This window comes from Astyanax mexicanus, chromosome 15, assembly GCF_023375975.1.
Source record: "Astyanax mexicanus isolate ESR-SI-001 chromosome 15, AstMex3_surface, whole genome shotgun sequence".
Classification (NCBI taxonomy): domain Eukaryota; kingdom Metazoa; phylum Chordata; class Actinopteri; order Characiformes; family Acestrorhamphidae; genus Astyanax; species Astyanax mexicanus.
Window position 1 is genome coordinate 27,423,418 of NC_064422.1, and position 13,244 is coordinate 27,436,661.

At 36.0% G+C, this 13,244-nt stretch overlaps 1 protein-coding gene across 1 annotated transcript in view; it reads left to right on the forward strand.

Annotated features, from left to right (window-relative positions):
* Nucleotides 1-1,237: 1,237 nt before the first annotated feature.
* Nucleotides 1,238-13,244, forward strand: part of gas7b (growth arrest-specific 7b) — a 63,854-nt gene continuing 51,847 nt past the window's right edge. The window contains exon 1 of the mRNA XM_049464287.1: nucleotides 1,238-1,664. Within this exon, the coding sequence (XP_049320244.1) occupies nucleotides 1,485-1,664 (180 nt within the window). The 5' untranslated portion in view covers nucleotides 1,238-1,484. The remainder of the gene's footprint in view (nucleotides 1,665-13,244) is intronic.

Sequence of the window (13,244 nt, forward strand, 5' to 3'; positions counted from 1 at the left end):
ACTTAAAGAAGTTAAATGCATTCATTTACTATCAATATAATGTACTCATGACCTTGAGAGTGAGGAGCTACTGCCATCTAGTGGGCAAAATAACCTTTTTTAAATCAGTATTAAATAAATCAGTGGAGCAACATATTATATACATATATTTAATAGAATTAATAAATATGTATAAGCCATTTTTAATTAAAATGTTTTTTTTTGTCTACAACCAAAATAAAAGTTTAAATCAATATAACTATGAGTATTAATATATTTAGGATTATTGTATTTTTGTTTTATACATTTCTTAAAGTGCTATACTACAGGAATGGCTTTTTTAATGTAGTAAAGAAATTGGATAAACTACCGCATCCCCTAAAGTGACATAATGTAAAAAATGTATGATACTTGGTCACGACTTAAGCGTGGAAACAGTTCCTAATGCATGCGCATAATTTATTAAAACATGGGTACAAGACCCTAATGCATAGGCACGACTTATTAAAGCATTGGAACAAGATCTTAATGCATCGCCATGTCTTATTAAGCGTGAAAACGAGATCCAAATTTCTGGCCATGAATAATTAAAGCATGAGAACGAGATCCAAATGCATGGGCACAACTTATTAAAGCATGGGAAGAAGATCCTAATGCATGGGCACGCCTTATTAAAGAGTGGGAACAAGAACTTGGTCAGGACTTAACTGTCTTGTTTCCACGCTTTAATAAGTTGTGGCCACACATTAGGATCTCGTTCCCATGCTTTAATAAATTGTGCCCATGCCTTAAAATCCTGTTCCCATGCTTTAATAAGTCATAGCCACACAATAGTATCTAGTTTCCATGCTTTAATAAGTCTTAGCCACACATTGATATCTTGTTCCCACGCTTAAATAAGTTGTGCCCATGCATTAGGATCTTGTTCCCATGCTTTAATAACGTGTGGTCACACATTATTATTTTTTTTTATGTGATGACAGTTTAGGAGCTCAATAATAAACAGCAGTCTGGAGCAGCAGTTGTAAGCTTGTAACAACAGATAAAAAGAGGTGTGTGTGCGCGTTATTTTGTTTAACACCCGTTTTCCTAAAGCCCCGCCCCTCTGCGCTACGATTGGCTGTTCGTTCATATTCGATGAACAGCTGGAGGGTGTGTTTTCTGGAGTAAGGATGAACTCCTGTCCAATCCCAGCGCAGGAGACGGGGCTTGTGTGAAAGCGGGTGGGTTGTAAACAGTGAGGCTTGTCTGTGGAGGCGCTGGGTCAGTCCGTGTTGTGCGCGGAGAGCGAGGTGAAGCGCTGCGGGGCTGAGCGGCTGGTTTCCCGGCGGGGTTTGGGACTGAGGAGCGCGGCTGGTCGAGTCTCGGGATTAGTGTGGGAACAGCGCGGGGTTCAGTGATTAATGATACCGTATCGTGTCAGTAAGAAGAAGCTGAATTTGGGTGTTTTTGAGGAAAGCGAGCTGAGCTAACCTGTTGTCAGAGAGCGGCTGGAGAAGTTGGTCATGTCTGGATCGTTCTGTAAAAGTTTGTACGCCTTCAGCGGAGAGCAGCATCAGCAGGGGCTGAAGTTCGAGGTCGGGGAGATGATCAGGATAACCCAGGCTTTACCTGGAGGATGGTGGGAGGGAGAGAAGGACGGAGAGAGGGGATGGTTTCCCTCCAGTTACGTTCAGGTCGTGGAGGTAGGTGTGTGTGTATCTGTGTGTGTAAGAGGTGCAACTATTGATTATTTTGGTAGTCGACTAATCTGATGATTATTTTGTAGATTATTCGATTAGTCAACGATTATTTCTGCCATGCCCTCCATAACTTTAACATTAAAGAAAGAACGTGGAATGATGTTTAAAAATGGAAAGCATACAGCTCTGGAAAGAAATAAGAGACCACTTCAGTTTCTGAATCAGTTTCTCTGATTTTACTATTTATAGCTATATGTTTGAGTAAAATGAACATTGTTGTTTTATTCTATAAACTACTGACAACATTTCTCACAAATTCAAAATAAAAATAATGTGATTTAGAGCCTTTGAGCTTTCAGATCTCAAATAATGCAAAGAAAACAAGTTCATATTCATAATGTTTTAAGAGTTCAGAAATTAATATTTTGTAGAATATTTTTAATAACAGTTTTCATGCATCTTGGCATGTTCTCCTCCACCAGTCTTACACACTTCTTTTGGATAACTTTATGCCACTCCTGGTGCAAAAATTCAAGCAGTTCAGCTTGGTTTAATGGCTTGTGATCATCCATATTCCTCTTTAAAAAATACATTCCAGAGGTTTTGATTTGGTAAAATCAAATAAAGTCATACTTTTTAAGTGGTCTCTTATTTTTTTCAGAGCTGTAAGTATTTAGTAAGTAAATATGTAGAATCTGTTGTGTTTGGACACTTTTGGAGACACAGTTGAGCATCAACTGGGTGTAATGTAATAATGTACTGGTGATACAAATTAGTTTAGTAAGTTGACAATAAAATATGGAGTTGTTATGAACATTTTTTATAACATCAATGTTTTACAAAGATCTTGAAAGTTATTTGAAGCAGCAGTCCTTAAGATTTTTACATTCTCTTGCTAATGGTGTTGCTAATGGTGCTGAATCACTAGATACATCTGGTCTGAAAGCAGACTGAAACCACAATGCAAGTTTTAAAAGTACTTTTTGGATGCTCTGTGCAATTACACTTTCTCACCAAAAAGTTGTGTCGTGTCGTGTATTTGCAACCAGATATAACACTTAATACACGTTGACCGTAATAGCATTTTGCAATCCAACAATGGAAATGGTTATTGAAAAAAAAGATTGCTACATTATGTGATTACAATTACTACTACAGCTGAGTTTAAAATGCTCGTTTGGAAATAATTATTATAAAATGCAAAGTACCGGCACTAATTAAATGAGGTATTGTACTATTTTTATTGAAAAAGTTTTGAGATACTTTTTTAGTATCTGTATACCGTGCAACACTAATCATGTATTGTATAAGTCAATAACATAATTGTGAAATTTGTGAAATTTCAATACAACACAGAGGTATCTTCTGTCAATTCAATTATTATGTCTCTATTTTGACTTTATTAAAGAATATTAAACCACAATATTTAATACATTTTTTTTCTTTGGACTGTTTCAGTCTAACACTTCAGCCACCAGCTAATGTTAGCAAATATAATAAGCCCTGAACTGGCAGGCATAGCTATGTGTAATCTTGCCACAATGTTTTCAGTAATAAAAAATGAGAAGCAGATAGTATTGAGTTCCCTATTCTGAACACTTGAACATTTGCTGTTATTTAATGTACACTGTTGTTTATATGCCAGATTTCTTTGTGTATTTTAAATCAACCGGATCAATTGTCTCTATTGTTTATGGTCCTAATCTGAGAAAATACACAACACTGTCTACTTTCTGCATTACTACAACATTGTCAAATGTTGGTTGTGTTTTGTCATTACCTCATTATTAAGTAACCATACCACTGATTGTATTCAGTTGCGTCACTATACAACACAATACTCTGCAATAAAATTGCTATAGTACTGGATATACTTTACAAGCCTCATTTTATATGATTTTAAATATCAAACACACATAAACAGGAACTTCTGCACTGCTTCACTTGTACAAAATCTACAGAAGCTCATTTAGGCTCTTTATTAACAGTCTTAATTGGGTAGTAAAACTGAACTGATCGTTACTAAACTGCTTTATTTACAGCATGGAAAATATGAGCCTTAAGCTATGAGTTATTCTGAGCTGTTTTTCATTCAGGATTTCACATTCGCCTCTTGTTCCAACTTAGTGTGAAGGACACATCTTAAAACTGGTTTAAACTCCTCCCAAAACATCTTTAAACCCAGCAGACTCTTCAGAAATGATCCGAAGACAGTGAGCAATGGGGCCAGACGAATTCTCTGGTGGATTTGTCTGTCCTATCTGATAAGCCCAACCTGTCTCCGCACTCTGTCAGGACTTCCACATTCCTGTGTGCCAGGCCAGGTTCCCTGTCTGCTGTGTTGCATAATGCATTACTTATAACTCATTGAATTCGTCCAGCTTTTCCTTTGAGGTTGAGGTGTTTGTAATGAAGTTGCTGGTAGCTGCATCAATCAGTTTTTTAGACAGATCTTGGCGCTAATGTTATGTTTGTATGTCCTTAGTCCTAAACTATAAGTTTGCAGTGTTCAGTTTCAGAAGGACACAGGAAGCGCAGTAAATAGGTCTTTCACAATTGTGAACTTTTAGCTGACAAGTATGATTTCATGCATCAATTGAAGTTCATGCCTAAACTGATTAGATACTTCCTTCATAACTGCCAATACGTAATAGCTCCCATCTGACAAAACACACAAACTCAAATAAACAAACATTACTCACTGCTGCTCTCCAAACATCCATTACAGCAGCAACAGTCAGGAATGGTGGGAAAAAAAGTGTAGGCCAAAGGTTTTAAACATGGGGGACGCAACCTCCAAGGGGCATAGTGACATAGTCTCTGGAAAGTTGCGAGGGTGATGCTAATTAAGAGTGGTTTCTCTGCAAATGTGCCGAAAATTACATCCGGACACTATTTAGAGTTTTCCTTTTACTGAACCAGATCAAGTTATTTACCGTTCTTCTCAAGAAGAACCAAGTAGAGGTTAGATCGGGCCCAAAATATCCAGCCCGACCCGGCCCGAGCTCTTGCACGTCCAAATTAAATCCGACAGTTTTTTCAGTAAGTAGAGCGATAAAACCGCTTTAAAAAATATTTTCAGACTGTTCAGAATGATGTTAACTAACATTGCTACACTGTAGAAGCATAGACCTATTATTTAAGAATAAATATTTATCAAGAACAAGATTAAAACATGAACAAAACGAACAATGATTTATATGCCTATACATTTGTAAATTGGGCTACAAGAATGATGTCTGAATGACTTTCCTCTAATCTAATATAATTTAACATGGTTTAAGAATAGAATATACTTTTTAAAAGTATAAAAGAGTTTTTTATATTGAGCTTATAGTCTATGTGCAAAAACACAAAAAATAGTTATAAGGCTAATCACTGAACTGCACATCGCTGCAAGTCAAGTGCATAATACGGACAAGTGGAGTATTCAGTGAGTGCAACTTTTTAAAAACACAGTTTGATGTATTACTTTTCTATATTGAGATTATTACGCCATAGCTTTATATAAAATAAAAGTAGTATGAAAAGTGGTATGAAATCTCAGTCCGACTCGGGTCAGGTCAGAAACTGGTTCGGGCAGAGAATCTAAGCTCCATTACCAGGTGCAGAGCCCATCTCACTATAGAAAATGATTTGCAACTGTTTTTTGGCCGATATAATACAATTGGAACATCTTGTCTCAATGCAGTCTGGACAGCCAGAAAAAGATATCTGATTTTTTGCAAATCATATCCAAACCAAATTTGGAGATGGTTTAAAAATGATTCATGCTACTGAATCAAGCAGATTCAGAGGCAGACAGCTGGGCTTATCATCGTTCTGATCTGGCTGTTCAGATTGAGTCGCATTGCTGCAAATGTGATATGTATCAGATTCCAGTACTACATATAAAAGTGCGTAAACTGACATGGACATTTGTCAGATTTAGTGTGTTTTTTGCCATTCATACAGCAATAATGACACATCTATGTCACATACAAAATACACTTTTACCTGCTGTGAGAATGTACTGGTAGCCAAAAATCTATATTTTTACAATAAATCTAATCAAGCAATTGTACATATAAAGTAAAGTATGTAGGAGGGAAATTGGTTCATGGCTCAACTAGGCTACTGATGCATTCTGAAACTTCCCAAAGTTGTGTAATTTGAAGATTTTATTAAAAGAAACTGTGTAGAACAGTCAGTATCAGCAAAACGGTGTTGTAAGAATATCCTAAACTGCTGGCTAAGAGGAACTGGGTGCCGGCTCATTTGCACTGAAGACGTTTTTCATTCATAGTCTTTTCAGAAAACACCGTGAGCACTGTAATGCAAATTGGAAGAGGAATTAAAACACCCATGCACCTTTGAATGACTCAACCCATAAGTTTCCAGTTGATGAAGCTCAAAACCTCAAAGTGCCCACAGATTTTGCGTGGCAGCATGACTTGTCTTTAGTGGGGAAAAAACAGAGATTTAAATTCAAGGAGTGTCATGTAGAAAACACTGTCACACTATTTATCCGGACTGTAAGATACATTGTATTTGTATTTCCACAGTAAACACATCTAAAGGGCGGTGATAACATTGTGAATAACAGTAAACATGATGTAGCAACAGACAGAACTCTTCGCACTGCAGACTGTGATCATGTGATATTACTAGTCTTGAGGTAGAATGAGGTAGAGCGAGGTCTGCAGTAAACCTCACAATAAACTACTTCATTAGCCCTATCCGGATGGGATTTGTTTCTCAGGGGGACATCTATAAAAAAATATTTTGAACTCACACTTCAGTGAGTTCAGTGGAAAAACAGTAGGAAATTTAGCCTGTAATTTTTTCAGAGGACGTCTGAGAAAAACACATACATGGTGGTTCCGGACAGAAATAAAATCACAGAGGACCCCCCATAGAAGAGAAATTTACCCCAGGACCCCCTGAGAAACTTATCCCAATCCAGATAGGGCTTTAGCCTGAGAAAATAATTGCAAAAATACGTTTAATTATCTTAAACTAATTTGGGATCTTTATTTATTATAGTTTTTTTTGTTCATTGCAAAAATAAACAGTATTGGATCACTGTGTGATTTCTGGGTTTCAGTTTGTTGCTCTAACCACAGCTGTATTTGGTGGTTTATTGAATGGGTTTAACCACTTTCATGTAGAGATAGGAAGAAAACCACATGTGTACGTATGTGATTTGCTAAAGCACCATGCCATGATTCAGTGACAAGTCATCAAGCCTGCTCAACTGAGTCATTTTCACTAGCCTTAATTAATCTGACGAGAACCTAGGAGATGTTCTGGAGGCCATGCGAATGAAAACGGAAAACATGATGTGGACATAATGCTAAGCGGCTAATTATCTCTGTAAGCAAACAATGTTGGAGAGATTTACTTGGCAACTACAGATAAAAAATGTATGAGCATTTAGTGAAGAAAACCATAAAAATCGGTATATTCAGAATGCTGATCATAAGAACCTGTTTGTTTATGGTTATGACATTATGCATTAAGCAAAAAAAAGATAAGCTCAGTGTCAGTCAGTTAGCAGTATAGGGTAGTATAACAATATGTTAGCATTATCACTGTGATAAACTACTGTGAGTAAATGGATACTGTCAAGAAATTAGTTCTTTAAGAACACTCAACACCTCCATTTATCATGTCAGTATCTTCATAATAAGTGGAAAATATTTAATTGGATACATCCCATTATATCATCATATTAATTTTTTTTTTAGCCTGACGCCATACTGATATCAATACTGAAAACACTGAATAAGACCCATATAAATTTAGTACATTTTGTAAGTTTCTAAAAAGTTTAAACTTTGAAACGAGTTGTCTTTAATTAGAGCTCTCTGCATCAGATGTTTTTTACAGCTAGACACCTCTGTCTGAAGTGACTGTCGAAGCATGACTGACAGATACAGTTACTGATATCAATATTGTTACTGATATCATCTGACCTACTTTGCTTTCCTGACATTTTGTGGTTAAACATGTTATTTTGAGACTTTTTTAGATGTCGTACAGGATCAGATTACATTCATTTCTTTTTCTAATATTTCTGCTGAAAGTCAGCTGAGACCAATGCTACATTCTAGAATTTACAGGGTTGACAGGGTGGGTAAGGGTGGGTGACCCAATAAGTAGAATGGTCACTACACTCTAGTAATTTTCAGAAAAATCATAGTGTAAGACAAGGTGTAGTATGAGTGCCACTATTCTGATCGATTTATGAGTGATTTTCATTCTTTAATTAGTCCAAAAGTAAAAAAAAAAAAAACAAAGATAATGTACAAATGATTTAATTATTTTTTTTTATCATGGTCTTTAAAAAGGATTTAAATCGATCTATGGTTGTTATGTAATTGGTGTGACACTCATTATTTATTGAATGTATTGCAAAAACTGAAAAACATTATCACTTTTTACACTAAAGCAGAATATGGTACCAGTCACCCAGGAGTGCTGGGCGATGTGACCTCAAATATAAATCACTGTTAATTAAGCATTAGATTACTTAGATCAGGTTTAATTAAAGGATATTTTAGCAAATGATGGAAACTCTGTGTTGCTTCTATGTTGTAGAAAGTTTTAGGAGGAATACATGATCACACACAGTAGCATAAGTAATATATGATTTACAAAAACATATTAAGTATTAACTAAGTAAATAAAAATAGATAAAATTTACATAAATATTCAATACACCCAGCTCTAAGTTACATTTTTGTCATAATGCCCACTCTTAGCATCAATGCATTATATTATTCTTCTGAGTATAATTTAGATGCAACAGTAAACTGTAGGCTACTTCAGATGAAGCATAATTGAATATAACAGCAGGTCAAACAGAAACTCAGGGAATGGAAATGTGTCATGTGTTGGCTGTTGGGATGAGCTGACTACTCAGCGTCTGGCAGAAAGTCCCACAGCTTGTGAAATCCAAACATGGGCACAAAACAAAGCTATTCAGTGTTACATCTCTGCATCTTTTTCTCAGACTGCTGATTGGCCTTGCTACTTTGTATTGAGCTTGGCTTGGAAATTCACGCAAGCCTCAGTCTCTCCATTACCCTGAATGTGAGTCACGGGTCCTGTGGTAATGAATTCTCTATCATGTATGAGAAATATCCCCCTGTTCCCCCCACTCACAGCCTTACAGAGATCTGTGAGCTCTGACTGATAGTGAGAAAGTGGTAATTGACTTCTCACTGCCCTGAATCTAATCTGCACGGCTAGTGTTTAGCATGGTCCTGTGAGTAGTGGCTGACTGTGGAAATTCTGAATCAGAATCAGAAGGCCAGCTACACACAATATCACAGAGCTTTCTTTAGGAGGGGAACTTTGAGGTTGTGGTTAGAGGATGGCACAGGTGGTTCCACTTCCACAGCAATGCTAAATTTAGTCAGAGAGCAAATTGGAAATTTAGAGTCTCAGAAAAGGTCTGTTAACCCAGAGAGTTACTGTGATCTTTTAAATGCGTTTTTAATAAAGCACTTGGTCTGTTGTAACTTTTTACAAAGCTCAGACATATACACATCACAGTGTATACTGTGCATTATGATTATTTTGACAATATATATATAAACAGCTCTGGGAAATTAAGAAGAGACCACCTACAAATGATTAGTTTCTTTGATTTTACCAAATTGAAAATCTCTGGAATATAATCAAGGAGAAGGTGAAAGATCACGAGCAATCAAACCAAACTGAACTGCTTAAATTTTTGCACCAGGAGTGGCATAAAGTTATCCAAAAGCAGTGTGTAAGACTGGTGGAGGAGAACATGCCAAGATGCATGAAAACTGTGATTAAAAACCAGGGTTATTCCACCAAATATTGATTTCTAAAACTCTAAAACTTTATGAATATAAACTTGTTTTCTTTGCATTATTTGAGTTCTAAAAGATCTGCATTTTTTTTGTTATTTCAGCCATTTCTGAGAAATGCTGTCTGTATTAGTTTGTTGTAAAGATGTAAAGATTGGTATCAGACAGTGGTTCATTTTGTAATGTGTTTAGGCCCTGACTGCTAGTGTTGTACTGTTCCACCTATCTTTTCATTAATAGGTTTAAGGGGTCCAAGTATCTTTAGTGCAGATCTGAAAAAGATGATCATGTGCACAAATCAGTTGGTGATCATTTGTACACATTGTAGCTAACAATATCATCAGTTCAAATACCTGTATTAAAGTAAGAAGAAGAATTAAAAAGTAAAAGGCAACAGTGTTAATAGAAGTAACTGTGTGTGATTAAACAAATCATTTTCCCCACACAGTCCCTTTGCAATCGAAAACATTTTTTATAGCTTCTATTTAATTTTATGTAAATATTGCCTTAATATTTTGGGAGGTAAATAAAAACCAAGAGATAAAGCTGATAAAGAAATACTTTTTAAAAGAGGTTTATGGTCAAATAATTTAAATATTCCTGTCCATGATGAGTGTATGTAAACTTCTGACCCCAAACCACAAACTGTAACTGAGACTTTTAAACATTAAAGTGCTAGAAACTTCTAAACTGGATAAATGACTAATAGAGATCAGACCCTAGCATATCCCTCCTGACCTGAATCTTCCTCTGGGATAGCAGCTTTAGCAGTTTTAGAACTGGGGTTTCCCAAAAGCTGACCTCCATTTCCAAGCAATTGTGTTCATGCCAGCTGGAATCCAGACTTTCTTAAAGTAATTTGCATAACTTAGAGCACTGGAGCACTGGTGAGGCTGTTTAATAGCTGAAAGTGAAGTGCTCAGAATGATCTACACTAGAATCTTCTCAGTACTTATCTCAGTCTGTCTGTCTTAGACCTTTTTTAGACATTCTCATTATCTGTTGTTCTTCATTATTCTATAAAACGTCATGAGGGTGTTTCACACAGCAGGATTTCTTAGCTAAGCCAGGCAGCTTGAGCCCAGAGTCTAGCCAATCTAAGAGAAGAGCTGAGGGACATTCTTAATTGGACAGTCATCACCATTGGGCTTAAGTTATTTGAGTAGCTGTGAAATCATGCTCTGTGTAAAACCCCCTGATGACTGTTACGTGATTGTGTTGTTCACCTGCATTTTGATTTACTAGTTTAGTTAACTGTTCAGTGTATCAGTTTTTCTTAAGGGTTTTTAGATAAATAATCAAATTACAGTTCTGCTGAAAGTGTGGATTTTTCTTTCAGTCTATTCGACATTTGTGCTTGATGAGAGATGCTTTTAGAATGGTGTAAATGTAAAAAAAGGCAAAAAAATCCTACAGGGGGTTGTAAGGATTGTTTAAATACTTAGTTTATAATATAATTCACAGAGTTTATGAGGCTGACAATAAAACAAGAAGAAAAAGTTATCCAGTTGCTGCATGAGTTTAGAAAAAAAAAATGGTATTGGGGTGTGTGGCATGTTCACCAGGTCATGCTAGATAGACTGCTGCATGTAAGCATTGAGAACGAGCAAGCAGTGTGCTAGTCATGAGCTATTATTAACCACACTCCAATATTATTAATGTTCTCCTCCTAAACATAAAAAAATAGTAGATTTAACCATGATTAATCACAGAATATTTTCTAATGTGTATTCTTTTATTTACATTTAAGTACCCATTACTAAAAACTTAATAAGTGCTGGTAGGCCACACAGTTTACATATAAATGCACTGTTTGATATACTAACTAAGTTTAAAAAATGCCTTAAATATATTGTTTCCATTAATATATTTAGTAAATAATAATAATTATTAACCATTAAGAGGTTCAGCTTTGTACCACATAAGAGTTCTACAAAAACATTTTTGAAATAATGCAAAATATTGTTCATTACCATTATTGTCAAATTTAAAGAAATTATTGAGATTTTGTTTTTTGTAAATATTGCACACTCCTAGTTGGTATACAAGTTTTCATCAGAACTCTCCTGAAGTCAATGATCCTATTTTAAATGTATTCTCAACCATTTTAGGCACACACAGATTTTCTTCCAAAGTGTCAGATTTAGAGAAATTTTAGAGATTTCTTCTTTAAGCACAACTGCAAAGTAAAAAATGAGGGATAAAGCCAGGATTTTTACAGCTAGTTTTTTACAATCTCCACGGTATATTAAAGGGTTAATACACTTTTTCTGTCCGGAATTGCAGCAACATTATTGGGCAGATAGAGTTCGCTCCATGGAAAATGAGAGTAGTGCAGATTTTTCTTGCCTTATCTGTGAATACTGCACATGCCTATTTTGAAATGACAATTCTAAAATAAATAAATAATGGAAAGCCCTGCTATCTAGTACCTAAATTAAACATAAATTAAACATACACGTAATTAAAGTGACTGTCCCTATGTTTTTAGTGAGAATGTGTAATTGTAGAAAGCATGCTTGAAAAGTACTTTTTTAAAATGTGTTGTTTGTGCAGCTGTTATGGTGCAGTCTCTTTTCAGAGTAGATGAATTTGTTGAATTTAGCAACCTCGTCAGATCTCTTCAGTTCTAATTCTGTATTTTGTTGGTTTATTGTGCATTAATGAGCAGATAAAGAGCGGATAAAGAGTTTGCTGTTCTGATATCTCCAGGTTTGCAGTAGCTGTTGCATTAGCGACATTAGCAGTGCCACACTCACACAAGTAACCAGGAAAAGCTGTTACACCCCCCCCCCCCCCCCCCAAAAAAAACAAAACAAAACAGAGAACCTACCAGACCACTCTGTTATCAGAATGAATATATGTAGAGTAGCTTTGCTGGGATGGTAGTAGAAGCACCCTAATGCAGTTTATTATAATATTTTGCCCTCTCCTCATTTAGGAACACTACTGCTTTCAATGTAAAAAAAAATCTTAAGAACCACTATAATAAAAGTGAGAATAAGTGAACATTCCATTATTAGCTACAATAAAAAATGATATTCTCCATATTTAGCCTTGGAGAGCATACTCCTGAGACCCGGTTGTCCTGGTGGATACTGGCCATCTTTGTGTCCAGATGTTGGAGTCAGGGTCATAGGAGTTCATGGCTGCATGGGACTTTTTTCCGACAATTTTTCTTTTCTTTTTTTTTTTCATGACAGACTGACTCACTCAGACAAGTCGAGCACCCTGGATATAAAGGCGCTTTTTCACAATTGTCTGTCATAATTGTCTGGATTAAACTTGAACTTGGATACATTTAATCCAGCCTGGATAAGAGACGTGACTAACGGTCACTTGACGTCTAGCTAAACCTTCTTCACAGTGTAGATCCTGCAGTGTTACTGAATGGGATTTTGGCGTGCATTACTATTGTTGTGTGCTAAGTGCTGATGCTCAACTGAAAAGCAGTGATATTAAAACGCATCGTTTGTAGGCACACAAATAGCATAATTATGTTATTTTGCAGTGTTTTTTTTTCAACTCTTGGATTGTTGGGCTGTGTGTTGGCATCAGAATGGAAACTGATGAAGATTTTCTGTTGAATCTGAGTGACCACAATCACGTCTCTCTTGCTGAGACAGTGTCTTTTCTTCTGTTTCTTTGGAAATGACAGAAACCAAAGCTATACATAACCGCTGCTCTAAAACTGAGAGATCAAAGCTCATGAGGTAGAGGATATTTACGAACTTGAAGGTCCTCAGCCACAACTTCA